The sequence below is a fragment of a genome, unplaced genomic scaffold (assembly GCF_019419815.1).
Source record: "Pyrus x bretschneideri cultivar Hongxiangsu unplaced genomic scaffold, Pyrus_bretschneideri_v1 Contig15, whole genome shotgun sequence".
Lineage (NCBI taxonomy): Eukaryota > Viridiplantae > Streptophyta > Magnoliopsida > Rosales > Rosaceae > Pyrus > Pyrus x bretschneideri.
In genome coordinates this window covers 3,148,663-3,162,832 of record NW_025999446.1, presented here as the reverse complement: position 1 = coordinate 3,162,832, position 14,170 = coordinate 3,148,663, and the positions used below count along the sequence as shown (strand labels likewise).

The 14,170-nt window shown below is 36.5% G+C and overlaps 2 protein-coding genes and 1 long non-coding RNA gene across 5 annotated transcripts; 2 read left to right on the top strand and 1 right to left on the bottom strand.

Moving 5' to 3' along the window:
- The first annotated feature begins 1,097 nt into the window (after positions 1 to 1,097).
- On the top strand, positions 1,098 to 3,460 carry LOC103957556 (pentatricopeptide repeat-containing protein At5g25630-like). The gene is made up of 3 exons (XM_048580353.1): positions 1,098 to 1,194; positions 1,358 to 2,268; positions 2,361 to 3,460. Exons 2-3 carry the CDS (start codon positions 1,486 to 1,488, stop codon positions 3,252 to 3,254), a joined length of 1,677 nt encoding a protein of 558 aa, XP_048436310.1. The 5' UTR covers positions 1,098 to 1,194; positions 1,358 to 1,485; the 3' UTR covers positions 3,255 to 3,460.
- Positions 3,461 to 3,844: 384 nt separating this feature from the next.
- On the bottom strand, positions 3,845 to 5,847 carry LOC125475604. 3 transcript variants are annotated; one of them, XR_007256927.1, is made up of 7 exons: positions 5,577 to 5,846; positions 5,352 to 5,475; positions 5,152 to 5,236; positions 4,894 to 4,934; positions 4,611 to 4,776; positions 4,367 to 4,521; positions 3,845 to 4,186 (listed from the first exon to the last, which is right to left on the bottom strand). It is a non-coding gene; the product is annotated as an uncharacterized LOC125475604 (long non-coding RNA). The 3 variants fall into 3 exon arrangements; XR_007256926.1 differs by having other exon boundaries at positions 3,845 to 4,521; positions 5,352 to 5,479; positions 5,577 to 5,847; XR_007256925.1 differs by having other exon boundaries at positions 3,845 to 4,521.
- A 3,114-nt stretch (positions 5,848 to 8,961) lies between these two features.
- LOC125475531 (signal peptide peptidase-like) lies at positions 8,962 to 14,170 on the top strand. Its single transcript, XM_048580352.1, is given in 13 exon segments — positions 8,962 to 9,115; positions 9,271 to 9,385; positions 10,134 to 10,192; positions 10,194 to 10,250; positions 10,344 to 10,495; positions 11,111 to 11,196; positions 11,583 to 11,710; positions 11,857 to 11,907; positions 12,205 to 12,291; positions 12,401 to 12,470; positions 13,017 to 13,153; positions 13,345 to 13,422; positions 13,856 to 14,170. Coding segments are annotated over 12 exon segments (1,026 nt in total). The 5' UTR covers positions 8,962 to 9,115; positions 9,271 to 9,345; the 3' UTR covers positions 13,937 to 14,170.

Here is a 14,170-nt window from a genome sequence, read left to right as displayed (position 1 = left end):
ATACAACTGACTCTCATATTTCTCTTTTTAATTATATGTATAAAAAGAAATCATAATAAAATTGTGCACACTTGCACTTTTACGACGCTCTTTCCTGCAATACGTGTAACAATTTGTTCTTTTAAAAAAAAAAAAATTTGTTTGGAAAAAATAAAAAATAATAAACTTGCTAAACACCTGCAGTCTTGTTACACGGATCAGGATTCTCTCCTGAGTTAAGGGTGAGGATCCTCTTGACTAAGCTCATCGGGCCATTGAAATTTTATCCAACGGCTACAAACAATGAGCTCCTCTAAAAGTTATAATAATTGTAACCGTTGGATAAAATTTTAATTGTCCGATGGACTTGGTCAAGAGAATCCTCATCCTTAGCTCATGAGAGGATCCTGATCCTTGTTACGCAGGTGATTTTCTTTTTTTTTTTCTTTTTTTTTTTGTGAATTTATTTTTTTCTTTTAAAATTTAATGGAAGAAAGACAATTTGAAGTTATAAAAGCCTCGTCATTTTCTCTTTTTTTTTTGGACAAATTTTCTCCTTCTATATATAAATGATTTTTTTTAAAGGAAAATGATAAATGAGAAGCAAATTTCCTGAAAATTTTTTAGAGCCTCACTTTGTCCCCCTTATCCCATCGCGTTGTCTCTCACCCGCTCCGAGATTAGATTATATTTTCTCCTTCTGTATTCGTGGGTCTCCGTACTCCTCCATTCCTTACAACTCTGCAACTCCAACCACACTCTCTCTCTCCGCTGCCTGCAAATTTCTGCAATCTCAAGCTAAAAGGTAAAACCTTTGTCTCTGCCTCTTCAAGAAATGTTCAAAATGCCACATCCTGCTGCAAAGATTATAACTTTTCCATACAATTTCTTATTAGTTGGTATTATTATTGCCCAAGATGCTATTTTTTGAGTTAATCTTATATATTTTCAGTAATCTTTTTCCTTAATGTTCAAGTTGATTTGACCATGAAGAACCAAGCTTTGATTTTCTGGTGTCTTCTGATTGTTTTCTACCCAGAAAACCAAAATTGTGAAAGCTAAAAAAAGAATTAAAATTATTTAAAAAATTAATATTATGTTCCTGGTATTTTGTTCAGTGCAAAGATAAACATCCCTATGGGAGAATCAGGCAACAAAAATGAAGAAAAGACTGCCACTTTTGTAAATGGAAAGGTCCAAGAGTTACCCATCAAGGTAACTTTTTTCTGTTAATTAGCTTAATGATATGATTATATGTTGCTTTGATTCCAATCACTGTAAATTATTTTGCTTGATTTGTTACAGTTGAAGTTTTTAGAGGGTTTGATTTAGTAAATATTTTTTTTTTTTTTATGTTTTTGTAATTTTAACCCAACAGGGAAATTACCCAGATGATAAGGATCAGTTGCCTCTGATTTCAAGGTCTAATGATTCATTGAGACAATCCCATTGTGCTATCTGCATTGCCAAGAGAGTTGTCGAATCGTGCGTTCGAGAACTAGGCTAATGAACATTTTGGTGGAAAGAGGGAAGCCTCAGGAGGCTCAGTCCCTTTTCAATGGTTTGATTGAAGGAGGACACAGGCCATCACTGATATCATACACTACACTGTTGGCTGCCTTGACTGCCCAGAAGCGTTTCGAGTCCATTCCTTTTGTTATTTCACAGGTAGAAGAGAATGGATTGAGTCCTGATTTGATATTCTTCAATGCTGTTATAAATGCATTTTCTGAATCTGGGAACGTAGAGGAAGCAATGAAAATGTTTAGGAAGATGAAGGAGAGTGGATTGAAACCCACTACCAGTACTTATAACACATTGATCAAAGGGTATGGGATTTCGGGTAAGCCTGAGGATTCTTTGAAAGTGCTAGAGATGATGTCCCGAGAGGAAAATGTGAAGCCGAATATCAGGACTTATAATGTACTAGTCAGAGCATGGTGTAAGAAGAAGAACATCACAGAGGCATGGAGCGTGGTGCATAAGATGGTTGCTTCTGGAATGCGGCCTGATGCTGTTACTTACAACACATTAGCAACAGCTTATGCACAAAATGGAGAGACAAGTCAGGCAGAAGGCCTGATTTTAGAGATGCAGAACAACAAGTTGTATCCGAACGAGCGAACTTGTGGCATTATCATAAGCGGGTATTGCAAGGAAGGTAAGTTGAAGGAGGCCTTAAGGTTTATGCGCAGAATAAAAGATCTTGGTCTGCGCCCGAACATCGTTGTCTTTAACTCGCTGGTTAAAGGTTTCGTAGACACCATGGATAGAGATGGGGTTGATCAGGTGAGTTGACCTCCAGAATCGCATAGCTATTGGATTGCACGAAATGGTGTTTGTTTCGATTATTGACACAAATAATGTGTGTTAATTTGCAGGTGCTGAAGTTGATGGAAGAATTTGGGGTCAAACCAGATGTGATAACATTCAGCACCATCATGAATGCATGGAGCACGGCAGGGTTTATGGAGAAGTGTAGGCAAATATTCGACGACATGGTGAAGGCCGGCATAAAACCTGATGCGCATGCATACAGCATTCTTGCCAAAGGTTACGTGCGTGCTCAAGAAGTTGAGAAAGCTGAAGAACTATTGGCAACCATGATCAAATCAGGAGTTCGTCCCAATGTTGTGATATTCACAACCATCATAAGTGGATGGTGCAGTTCTGGCAGAATGGAGAACGCGATTAAAGTTTTCGATAAGATGTATGAGTCCGGTATTTCTCCCAATTTGAAGACGTTTGAGACCCTAATATGGGGATTTGGAGAAGCAAAGCTGCCATGGAAAGCTGAAGAAATACTCCAGATTATGAAAGAGTTTGGTGTTCAGCCAGAGAAATCTACTGTCTCGCTTGTTGCAGACGCTTGGCGTTCAATTGGATTAACAAAAGAGGCAAACAGGATGCTGGGTTCTGCAAGAAGTATGGAAAAGACTCCTCAGGTTAAACAAGAAGAGGAGCCATTTGAGAGCTTGGAGAAAATATATCAAAAGAAGTCTGCAAGTGCATTTCATCCCAATGTTTTACAGATACCATCAGCTGTAGCAAGTGATCAAAAGGGGTTAGCTTCAGCAACTAGAAAAGGAAGAATGGTTTTAAGAGATGGTGATTTCTCATTGGACGTATCATCGCTTGCTGCAAAGTCTATGAATCTGTCGCATAATTGTAAATTCGGGGAGCGATCACCGATTATATGCAGGAAGCAATCTCAGGCGCAGCTTGGTGTGTATGGTCAGTTTGCACAGCAATGTACAGTTGTGTTCTTGAACTGAAGGAACGATGCGATTTGGATGTAAACAGAGTCATACAATTCTCTCCGAGGAAAATTCAGCATATAAATGTTGTAGATAGTGAAGAGAGTTTCTTTTCATTGAAATTTGCTTCTTTTTGAGCATGTTGATTACATGTTGTAAATGAAATGTTTCACCTTGTACCTTCCCACATTAATCATCAATATACTTATTGACTCTTGAGAACATGGAGAGTAGTGATGCTGCTTCTCCCACTTTTTGTGTAACTTAAGAGTAGTTTAGACTATCGTCGTTGTCTTGAAAAATGACTCACGCTCAATGGAGCATGTCAAAGGGCATATTTGATAATGCATTTTGAAAAATTAAAAATTCTTTCAGGTAACCAAAAATAGTGGAGAAATTCTTTGACTGTTTTCAGGTTATAAAATACTTTTAAGCGCTTTTCATTTCAGAGTGCTTCTAAAAAAAGCACTGCCAACAAAAGTGCTTATGGGCCAATCAGAATTTCCCTTATTCATTCATTCTTGATTCAGTTTCAAGCCCATGGCTATTGGTCTAAACATCAAGCTTATATTTGAAAAAGCATCTGGTTCAGACCAAGATTGACCCAATTGGGGCAAATTATATCCTCTTTGTATTGAACCAATTAGCATCAGAATAATGTACACATGATCAACAAAAAATAGAGCACAATGGTGAGCAGGATATTAAATGCTGCAATACAAGCATATAAGTGTGGTTTTGATATCGAACTATAATCGAGTTCTGCCTGTTTTGCTTTGGAAATTTGATCCTTCCTCTGATGGAGGTTCAGAAGTAACCTTGCTAATAATCCATACCAGAAAAACACCAACAAGAGCACCCGAGAGATGTGCAATGTGATTGACATTCATCAACGAATTTCTGCCAACGAATCCCGATAATGCAGCAGAAGCTTGGGCCGCTTCCATAACCTACTTGTGGCCAAAAACAGCAACAAAAACAGAATCATATTGGTAATCTGTACCCAAATATGTACTTGGGACATATGGTGAATGATCTTGGGAAAAATAAGAACCGAAAAAACACAAAATAAACATGCGCACACACGTACACGTAAACAAAAAAACTACAGATGTCTGAAGTGTAATTACCTGTCATCCCAGATAATTTGACACAAATTATAACAAAACTGTAACAGGATTTGAGGAGCAACAAGGTCAGCGTTCTGAAAACCTCAGCTCACCCTTTCTATAACAAATTGACCCAATATAAGCACTTCGAGGATCTTCCTCCAGTCCCAAGACATCTACATTGATCAAAAGAAGGGTTGACTGGTTAAGCATATACTGATTCATCTCCGTCAAGAGATACAAAAATTCCAAGATCGGAAATCACCTTGGCAAGGACACTGAATGTAAATAATCCAAAAACAGCACCAGAGGCTCCAATGGAAACTGCATTTCTTGGTAGAACAAGTCACGAAACAAGCTTTGCTCCAACCCCAATAAGAATATAACAAAGCCACAGAGCAAAATTCCCTTCCTCTTCTTCAACTAGCTTCCTGTTCAAGCAAGAAAGACACTATCTAATTTCAACAGGTATTTTAAATGTCGGATACCAATTTCCTTTGCTTCAGTATTAAATTGACCCTATTGGAAAAGAAGAAAATGACCCTCACCAAAAATATACAAGAAGAAAAGGGTGCTCGAAAGATGTCTCCTGAAAATAATGCATAGTGAATTTTGAATCAGTACATACATGTAAACTAGTTAACACCGCAATGCTCTCTTGCTACACTTACGTCGTCTGTGAATCTAAATGGAACCTAAACCATGCATTCTAACAAAAACCAACCCAAGTGAATGATCCAGATTCATAGTCCAGCAACATAAGTGACACAACCATAATTTGTTACAATATCATTCATATGTCTCACCAATTAGCATGACAGAATGTTGCTGTTAAAAACTGGTACCAAGTAGGCCAATTGTGCTACAAGTAGAGCATTTAATCGCGCAAACCTAACACAACCGTAAACAAATCAAAAAATTTAAATCCAATTAGACATTGAACTAATTACAAATTACAAGTTACAAAGTTGTTAACTTCGGATTAATTAAACACTAAAAACACTACCTGAAACACATGATCAGCCAAGTAAATTCCAATGTTAGCAAGTATAATCCAGAATATTCCGTTGGTGCGTCGATGCGGCTTCCTCCTCGCTCTTCTGGCTGTGACAGAACATCGAAGTCTAGGCCTGTCTAGCAATTAAACATACTATATAAGTTGATAAAACAGAAACTGAAAAAACCCAACTACAACTGGCTGCAGCGAAAAAGATGGAGTGTTAGGGTTTACCTGAGCCGTTGGATTTGCATACTACTATGGGGAATCCAGCGGTGGAGGGAAGAAGGGGCGGAGAGAGAGGTGGAGTTTGTTGGGTATGGTGGGTTTTTGAGGAAAAGTGGTGAGGTTGGGATGGTGAGAGAAACAGGTGCTGGGTATGGATTGGAGTTTGCTGGGTTTAGTGAGTGTTTGAAGACTGTGGAGCTGAAGGAGAAACTGGGACATATTCTGCTTCCGTTGTGGAGGTTGCTGGGTTTCCAATGTTCTCTTCCTTAGGTTGTTAGTAAATGTCCATTTTACCCCTCTGCATCAGTTCGGTTTGTTTCATCAAGTTTGTTCTTTTGGTTTTTATGTACATGATGTATAATTTTTCTTCCATTATGTATGATTTTTCTTCTATGGTACGTAGCATTGAGTAGTTTAGAAAAATCAAACGGTTAGTTACTGCATATAGGGATTTAATGAATCTTTATAACAGTTAAATCTTGCATAAAATACACAACACTGAGTAGGAGTTATCATTGTGGACGGACTTATAAGTCATATCAATTATTGTAATTGTAATAATTATAAAACTAAATGCAGAGCGAAAATTAAGCCTTAAGTAAAAAGTCACTTCTCATGCATAAATTTGAGAGAACCGATTAATGAGGTTTTACTACAAATAGTGTAAGTGCGATTTAGTGCACAAGTGTCTTAACATTTAAGTTGATCAACGATGACAAATAGGTGTAGTAACACTTTTATGTAGTCAACATGTGCCATTGTTGGTTACTCGACATGACATCCACTTTAATCACCCAAAAATGTTGTCATGCACTTGTATTTGTTCGACAAAATATACCCTAGCTTAGAGAGTTAAAGAAAATAAAAACTAATGAAAATGGCTTGAAAACTTTAAGTTTTAACGATAAGAACAAAATAAAGGGTAAAGTGAATAGTATTATGTTTGACTTTTTAGTGTAAAAATATGGTTTTTCGTTAAAGTGAACAGTACCGTGAGCTTTTCGTTAAAACTCTCTTAAAGAAAATATATGTGATGATGCCTTTTGTAATATAAAATTTCCCATAATCCATTTTATCTTCGGAAAATTCACTTCAACTATGAGTGTCAAAAAAATAATACATTTTTGTAGAGTTGAAGAGAAATATCCCAATACATGTCTTATTTTTTTTTCAATAATCCATATTTGTAGCAATGAAATACTAGTGTTCCTACCCCAAGTGATAGATGATTGATTACAAGATGGTATATATTCTTTATAAAGGACCAGAAATACCTTGCTTACGTATCATTGGGAAGTGCATTAACATAAATACGGCGGTAAGAAGAGGTAATACAAAAGTGTGTAAACTATAAAAACGAGTCAAAGTGGATTGTCCTACACTAGCACTTCCGCGTAATAACTCTACCAGAGGCGAGCCTATTACAGGAATAGCGTCTGGTACGCCTGTTACAATTTTTACTGCCCAATAACCAATTTGGTCCCGAGGTAAGGAATAACCAGTTACACCAAAAGATGCGGTCAATACACCCAAAACCACACCTGTAACCCAAGTCAATTCACGAGGTTTTTTAAAGCCGCCGGTAAGATACACGCGAAATACGTGCAGGATCATCATTAGGACCATCATACTTGCCGACCATCGATGAACTGATCGGATTAACCAACCAAAATTAGCTTCAGTCATTATATATTGAACAGAAGCAAAGGCCTCCGTAACGGTCGGACGATAATAAAAAGTCATAGCAAACCCGGTAGCTACTTGTACTAAAAAACAAGTAAGCGTAATTCCCCCTAGACAATAAAATATGTTGACGTGAGGAGGAACATATTTACTAGTTATATCATCGGCAATTGCCTGAATCTCAAGACGTTCTTCGAACCAATCATAGATTTTATTGAGATAGGTAAATCAAGGGGACCCCCCCGGAGAACCGTATATGAAAATTTCATCTCGTACGGCTCAAACAGAAACACCCAAATACTAGTTCTAACGGATGTGTGTAATATAAAGTTTGAAGTTATGATTTATGATTCAATTTTTTTTTGAAGATACTAAAGAATAAAAATCCGAAAGCTCTTCTTTGTGGTTATAATGCCAAAAAATCAAGTCGGCTCATTCGTCTATATATTGATCGTTATAGGCCTCTTGAATCTTCTATTTACCTATTTTCTTTGGTGTTATTTATGTGTAATGCGGCTTTACTGCTGTTTTCTTTATTATTGATAGGAATTCTCTTGTTAAGACCCTATAGAATTGATTAAAACCTCAGATTCATACTAAAACCACGATGATTCAATAAAACCCTTTCAAACTAAGTCTAAGTCCCAAAATTCCCTGAGTAAGAACCATTGGATCATCACTTATTCAATGAATAGATATAATGACTAAAAATCCAAACCAAAGAACTTATTTAAAGACTAATTTTACATGTTTTAACATGAATGAATGACATGATTAATATTTTATTGACTAAGTCATAGTATTATAAATATACATGCTTATTAATGATATGATTAATATTTTATTGACATTATCATAGTATTATAAATATACAAGCTTATTATAAAATGTGCACGTTGATAATTTATTAAGGCTACACTAAAAAAGTTCTCTAACACCATATCCGTTCCAATAATTATCATCAAAATCATTACCATAATTATCACACCACGCCACAATTATCGTTTCCACCACTCAATTTGAATATTCTTTATACATAAACTTTAATTAAAATTTTTTATTTGACTTTAAGAAAATATTAGTGTTAGTCAAGTAAGAGTAATTATGAGGGAAAAAAAACTATGAACAACAGCTCTCTCAAGGAAAAAAGAAGGTCCTAAGTCCGATATTTTATAAGCTGTGATTCTAATTGATCGTGGTCACAAGTATAGTGCAATTCTCAACTAGTCTTTTTCGAGCCTGAATATGTAGATGACAGTAATTCACCACCAATTGTCTCCATTAACCAGGAAAAAAAAAAGGGGGTGAGGTGCTATAGGAGAAGGGCAATAGCCCCAATCTATAATGTTCGAGCAACATGGGACAAATTCCATAGTACGGTTTTGACCAAAAAGAGAAACGGAAAAGCTTTGACATCAGCCGGTAAAGTCTTGGAAAAGCAGATCTTTTGAGGTACCAAAATCCGACATGGCGAAATATGATTGGCTACTAGACGTCGACCTACGTGGCTTACTTAAAAAGGGTATAAATCGGTCATCAAATTTGTGACCGACAAAACGATCCACATTGCAGAAACGAACTCAAGTTCCTTAAACAACTGCCAATCATCTCCCGCCACGTATGAAAAGCCCAGCTTTGACCACACCACGGTTTTAATTCTCACAAAATCTCTTTCCTTATTGGCCGTCACCAAATCCCACGTAACAGCCCCGTCTCTTAGACAGGCTCTGATTTGTAACTTTAACCCCCCAAATCCCCCAATTGCTTTCCTCAGGTAAAACCCTAATTTTGCAAATTTTATCAAGATCTCCGATCTGTACGGAAGGAGGCCGTTTGAAAATCGTCTGCGTCGCGGCCCACTGGTACTATCAATTCCCTCTCTTACAAGAGCGGTAGTTTCGTCAATTTTCAAAATTGAGTGTAAATCTGGCGTCTTTTGTTGAAATTGAGATTGCGTTTTGGGCAATTTGATTGGTTTTTTCACCTTGTAATTTGATCTCATTTATAGGGTTTTCAGGAGGAGTATTAGTCCAGTTCGATTTGATCGGAATTGCAGTTCGAAGCGGGTTCCTTTCGAGTGATTACATTAACGATGAAGAACGTTGAGCGGATTGCCAATATCGCCTTAGCAGGTTTGCTCTCTATAAGCAGTAATTTAAATTTCTTTTCTCAATTTTAATTTATTGGGTTCTTTTTGTGGGTATAAATAGGAAAAATTATGTTTGAGACTGAGTTGTTCATTGGGCTATGGATCTGTGGGGGAGTAGAATTACATAAATTTCTAATCTTGATGGGTCTTTCAGTGAGGAAAAATGACACTCTAGTCTCTAAAAGCTTCAAATTATTTATTTATTTATTTTGTTTAAAAAGAACCAAAATTTGAGGAGCATCTGGTGGCCTTGGACTAATCTTGAAGAACTAGAATATAATTGGCTATTTATAGCCTTGCTTTTAGTTTATGAAAGTAGGGATATGATGAACAGGATTTAGGCAATGACAGAACCACACATTGATTTGGTTTAAGACCGATATGTTGTAGGCTATGCTTGGTGGTTGAGATAAGTGGGCTAATAAAGTTTATGCACTGCCAGATTTCGTTCTGTATGTTTTTTGTTGCTTTAAGTATTTGAAATGAAAAGGGGATGAAAATTTTCTTGGTACACTCTCACGGTTCTTGTTTGACTAGCGAATTTGGGGAAAGTATGTGAGATTACGTGCCTATCTGTTTTTATGCCCAATCCCAGTGTTATAAGTGCAATGCATCTTAGTTATCTAGTAAAATTTGCAGTGTATATTCTGTAATGTTTAGATGCCATGGTTGAGGTTTGGTGGAACGGTTATCACTCGGCAATTAAATGACTAAGTTGCTTTTGGCTGCAGGTTTAACGTTAGCACCACTTGTTGTGAAGGTAGATCCAAACCTAAATGTAGTTTTAACCTGCATGTCTCACGGTTTTTGTGGGTTGCTACCGGTCTGTGAAGCCAACTCCACCTTCAGTAAGTACAACTGTCCTTTTTATTCGTTTTGTGATGCATCTGTCCTTGTATTCTTGTCCCTGCTTAGAAATTCACGTTCATTCAATTATGCAGGAGACAATGTCTAATGAACATGCCATGAGATTTCCATTTGTGGGGAGTGCAATGCTGTTATCGCTATTTTTACTTTTTAAGTTCTTATCCAAAGACTTGGTCAATGCTGTATTGACGTGCTATTTCTTTGTTCTTGGGATCATCGCTCTCTCGTAGGTCCTTTATTTATAGTTTATTTTCAACTGCTATATTATTGTTAGAGTAAATTGTAGTAATGGTCCCTCAACTTTAATCAAATTGGAGCAATGGTCCCTCAACTAAAAATCCATTACCATTGGTCCCTCAACTTATCAAAATGTGTAGCTATAGTCCTTTTCCATCAATTTCGTCTAAATTTTGTCAAAATAAGTTATGTTGGAATAACCATTTATATAATTAGGGTCCCTCAACTCATCACAGTGTGTAATTATGGTCCTTTTCGTCAACTACGTCAAAATTTTTGTCAAAATGAGTTATGTTGGAATAACCATTGCTACAATTGGGTTAAAGTTAAGGGACCATTTCTCCAGTTGAATTAAAGTTGAGGGACCAATGGTAATGGATTTTTAGTTGAGGGACCATAGCTGCACGTTTTGATGAGTTGAGGGACCAATGGTAATGGATTTTTAGTTGAGGGACCATTGCTCCAATTGAGTTAAAGTTAAGGGACCATAGCTACAATTTACTCTTATTGTTATATTAGCCGACCCCACTTAGTGGGATAAGGCTTTGTTGTTGTGGTGGTTGTATATTATTGTTATACTTTTTAACATCCCTTATGTGTACAGGGCAACACTGTTACCTGCTATTGCACGATATTTGCCAGAGAGTTGGAATGAGGACCCTATCGTCTGGCGTTTTCCTTATTTCCGGTGTATGTGATGTCCCTTTCAGTTTTTTTACTGCAAAGGAGTTTTTTTTTTTTTTTTTTTTTTTTTTTATTTATTTTTTTTTTTTTTGAAACTCTGGATTTACTGTCAATGTCAATGAATTCGATTTTATTTTATGCTATAATTCTTCTGAGTGTAGAAATTAATATGATCGCTTGAAGTGTTGTGTATATAGTTAGTGGATCTTCTAAGAACTATTAGGAAGGTAGAAAAACATTTTCGTTATGGATCAATGACTCTCTTGTTTTAACATGAGTACCATTGTGTGAAAGCAGTTTGTCTTGTGATCTGAGTTTTTGTTTGAACTAGTTGACATTATCTTGCTTGCATCCTGCAGAATGATAATTTCCTTGCACCTTTTCTTTCACAGCTTTGGAGATTGAGTTCACAAAATCTCAGATTGTTTCTGCAATCCCTGGAACCTTTTTCTGTGCATGGTATGCTTCAAAGAAGCATTGGCTGGCTAACAATATATTGGGGCTCGCCTTCTGTATTCAGGTCTGTCAGCATCCGATTAATAGATATTTGAGTATGTTTAGCATCCTCTCTAATAATCTGTTCTTCTCTTGTCTATATGTTTTGCGTATGTTGTGAAATGTTTATTTAATCCGAGTATTGAAGAATTTCATTATTTTTCTTTTCAGGGAATTGAAATGCTTTCTCTTGGGTCTTTTAAGACTGGTGCTATCCTTTTGGTAAGAAGAGGGACCCTTGGATTTCTGCAAAAAAAATTTGACGTATTTTTATCTGCTTTTGTTTGTCTTTAGCACCGCTTGTGCTGCTGAACCTACCTTTTTATCTCTGTTTTCACTGCTTTAACTCTTGATCTAGTATTTCGGTTTCCGGGTCACTGTGATTTTATCATTATACCCCTTGTTTCCTCTTGCTGACCGTTGCAATATTGGATGCTAATACTCCATGTATATGCACGTGTGTATTTATATATATATACGCATGTATTTTCTTTACTATTTGGTCCTTGTGCATTGCAGGCTGGACTTTTTGTGTATGATATTTTCTGGGTTTTCTTCACTCCAGTTATGGTCAGTGTTGCCAAATCTTTTGATGCGCCTATAAAGGTTTGTACTCCCGATTAATCAAAGATCTTTTTACCAATAAATAGTCGGCTTCCTGATGTGGAAAAACTTCTAATGCTCTTCCTGCAACCATGATTTAATTGGTCTGCAGCTGTTGTTCCCCACAGCAGATGCTGCACGTCCATTTTCTATGCTTGGACTTGGTGATATTGTTATCCCTGGTAAGGTTAAAACTTTCTTATGCCATTATCTTGTATCTACTGCATGATTTTTCTAATAGGTTTTTATTTCTCATTTTGTTGTAAATTCGTTCTATAGAGTTTGAGTGTTATATTATGTGGAACTAAAATCTATGTATAATAGACGGTTTGATATGCTACCTAAGTTCTAACAGGTCTCGTTCTTTTCCATTTGATATGCTACCTAAGCATAATGGATTTTGTAAGGACATTTGTTTTGAATCCTCTGGGACCACAAGCCACCTGATTTTGTCTTCCCTAATTTAGCATCTATATTTCCCACTTTTGGATAGTTGAGGAATGCTGTGAAGCAGAAACATTTGCGTTCACTTTGTTTATTTGTACTTTTATTTTCTCATTTTATTTTCTTTGCTTTTGAATCCTATCACGGAATTATAATATTCTGGTATTGTGGACAACAGGGATCGATCAATTACTTGAAAATGATTTTACTGATTGAGAATGACTCGGTAAAATCTCTTCATTTTGGTTGTTGGTTCTAACTTTTAATGTTATATCCTCCTTCAGGCATTTTCGTGGCGTTGGCTTTGCGGTTTGATGTATCTAGGGGGAAAAAGGGCCAGTACTTCAAGAGTGCATTTTTGGGATACACGGTTGGTTTGGTCCTCACAATTGTTGTAATGAACTGGTTTCAGGCAGCACAGGTGAGTTTGGCATAATTATGTTTGTTGTATTACTTTTCACCTAGTTCTCACTATGAATAGCCGGCTTGATTTTAATTGAAGTTCCCAATCTATTATAGTGACCACTTCTTATTTTACGTTAATCTTTTGTCTCCTCCGTAAATCATAACTAATTAATTACCTGATCCATCCTTTCTGTTCTCTGTTTACAGCCTGCACTGTTGTATATTGTACCATCTGTTATTGGATTTTTGGCTTCTCACTGCATATGGAATGGCGATGTCAAACCGGTATGTGCCAACATCCATGCCTTCTTGTTTGATGTATTTGGTTTATGTTATTACATAAAGTAGATTATGAATATTTTTACTTGTGACATTACATTCAAACAATCTGTAATAATATCAACATAAATCCAGGAAAAAAAAATATATGCAATCCCATTAGTGGTTTTGGTTCTTGTACAAGTGACGGGCCAATGACTTAGGAATCCTTTTGTTAGATATATGCTATCATATATGTTTGTGAAGTCGATGTTAAAAGGGGCTAAAAGTTTTGGGGTGAAGGAAATATTGGAAACGAAAACTAAAGCTAACGGTTTAAGCGATGAAATCCAAAAGAGGGGTGAAAACTAGTCGTGTGCGTCGCTTCTTGTACATATTTGTAAATCTTTTTATATTTTTTGAAATACTCTGAGTGAGATTCCGATCTCTATTGATGCAGCTGTTGGCGTTCGATGAGTCGAAGAGTGCGGTGATATCTGAAGAAGAAAGTGATCCCCAAACTATCAAGAAGGTGGAGTAAGTTGAAATACAGAGAAGCCACAGAAAAGAACTTTCCAACTCAAAAAACAATCGCTGTTTTGCTCTTGGCTAGTTATGCAACTGCACGCCGTTGTAACAGGTTTTTCGAATCGAGGACAGAAATAATATTTCGGTTCCTTTTACAAGTTGCAACGATTACAGCAATGTTAGGTTAATACAGAAACCTTTCCCAATCTTTTTCTATCTAATTTTCGTTGAAATTTCGAGTCGTTCA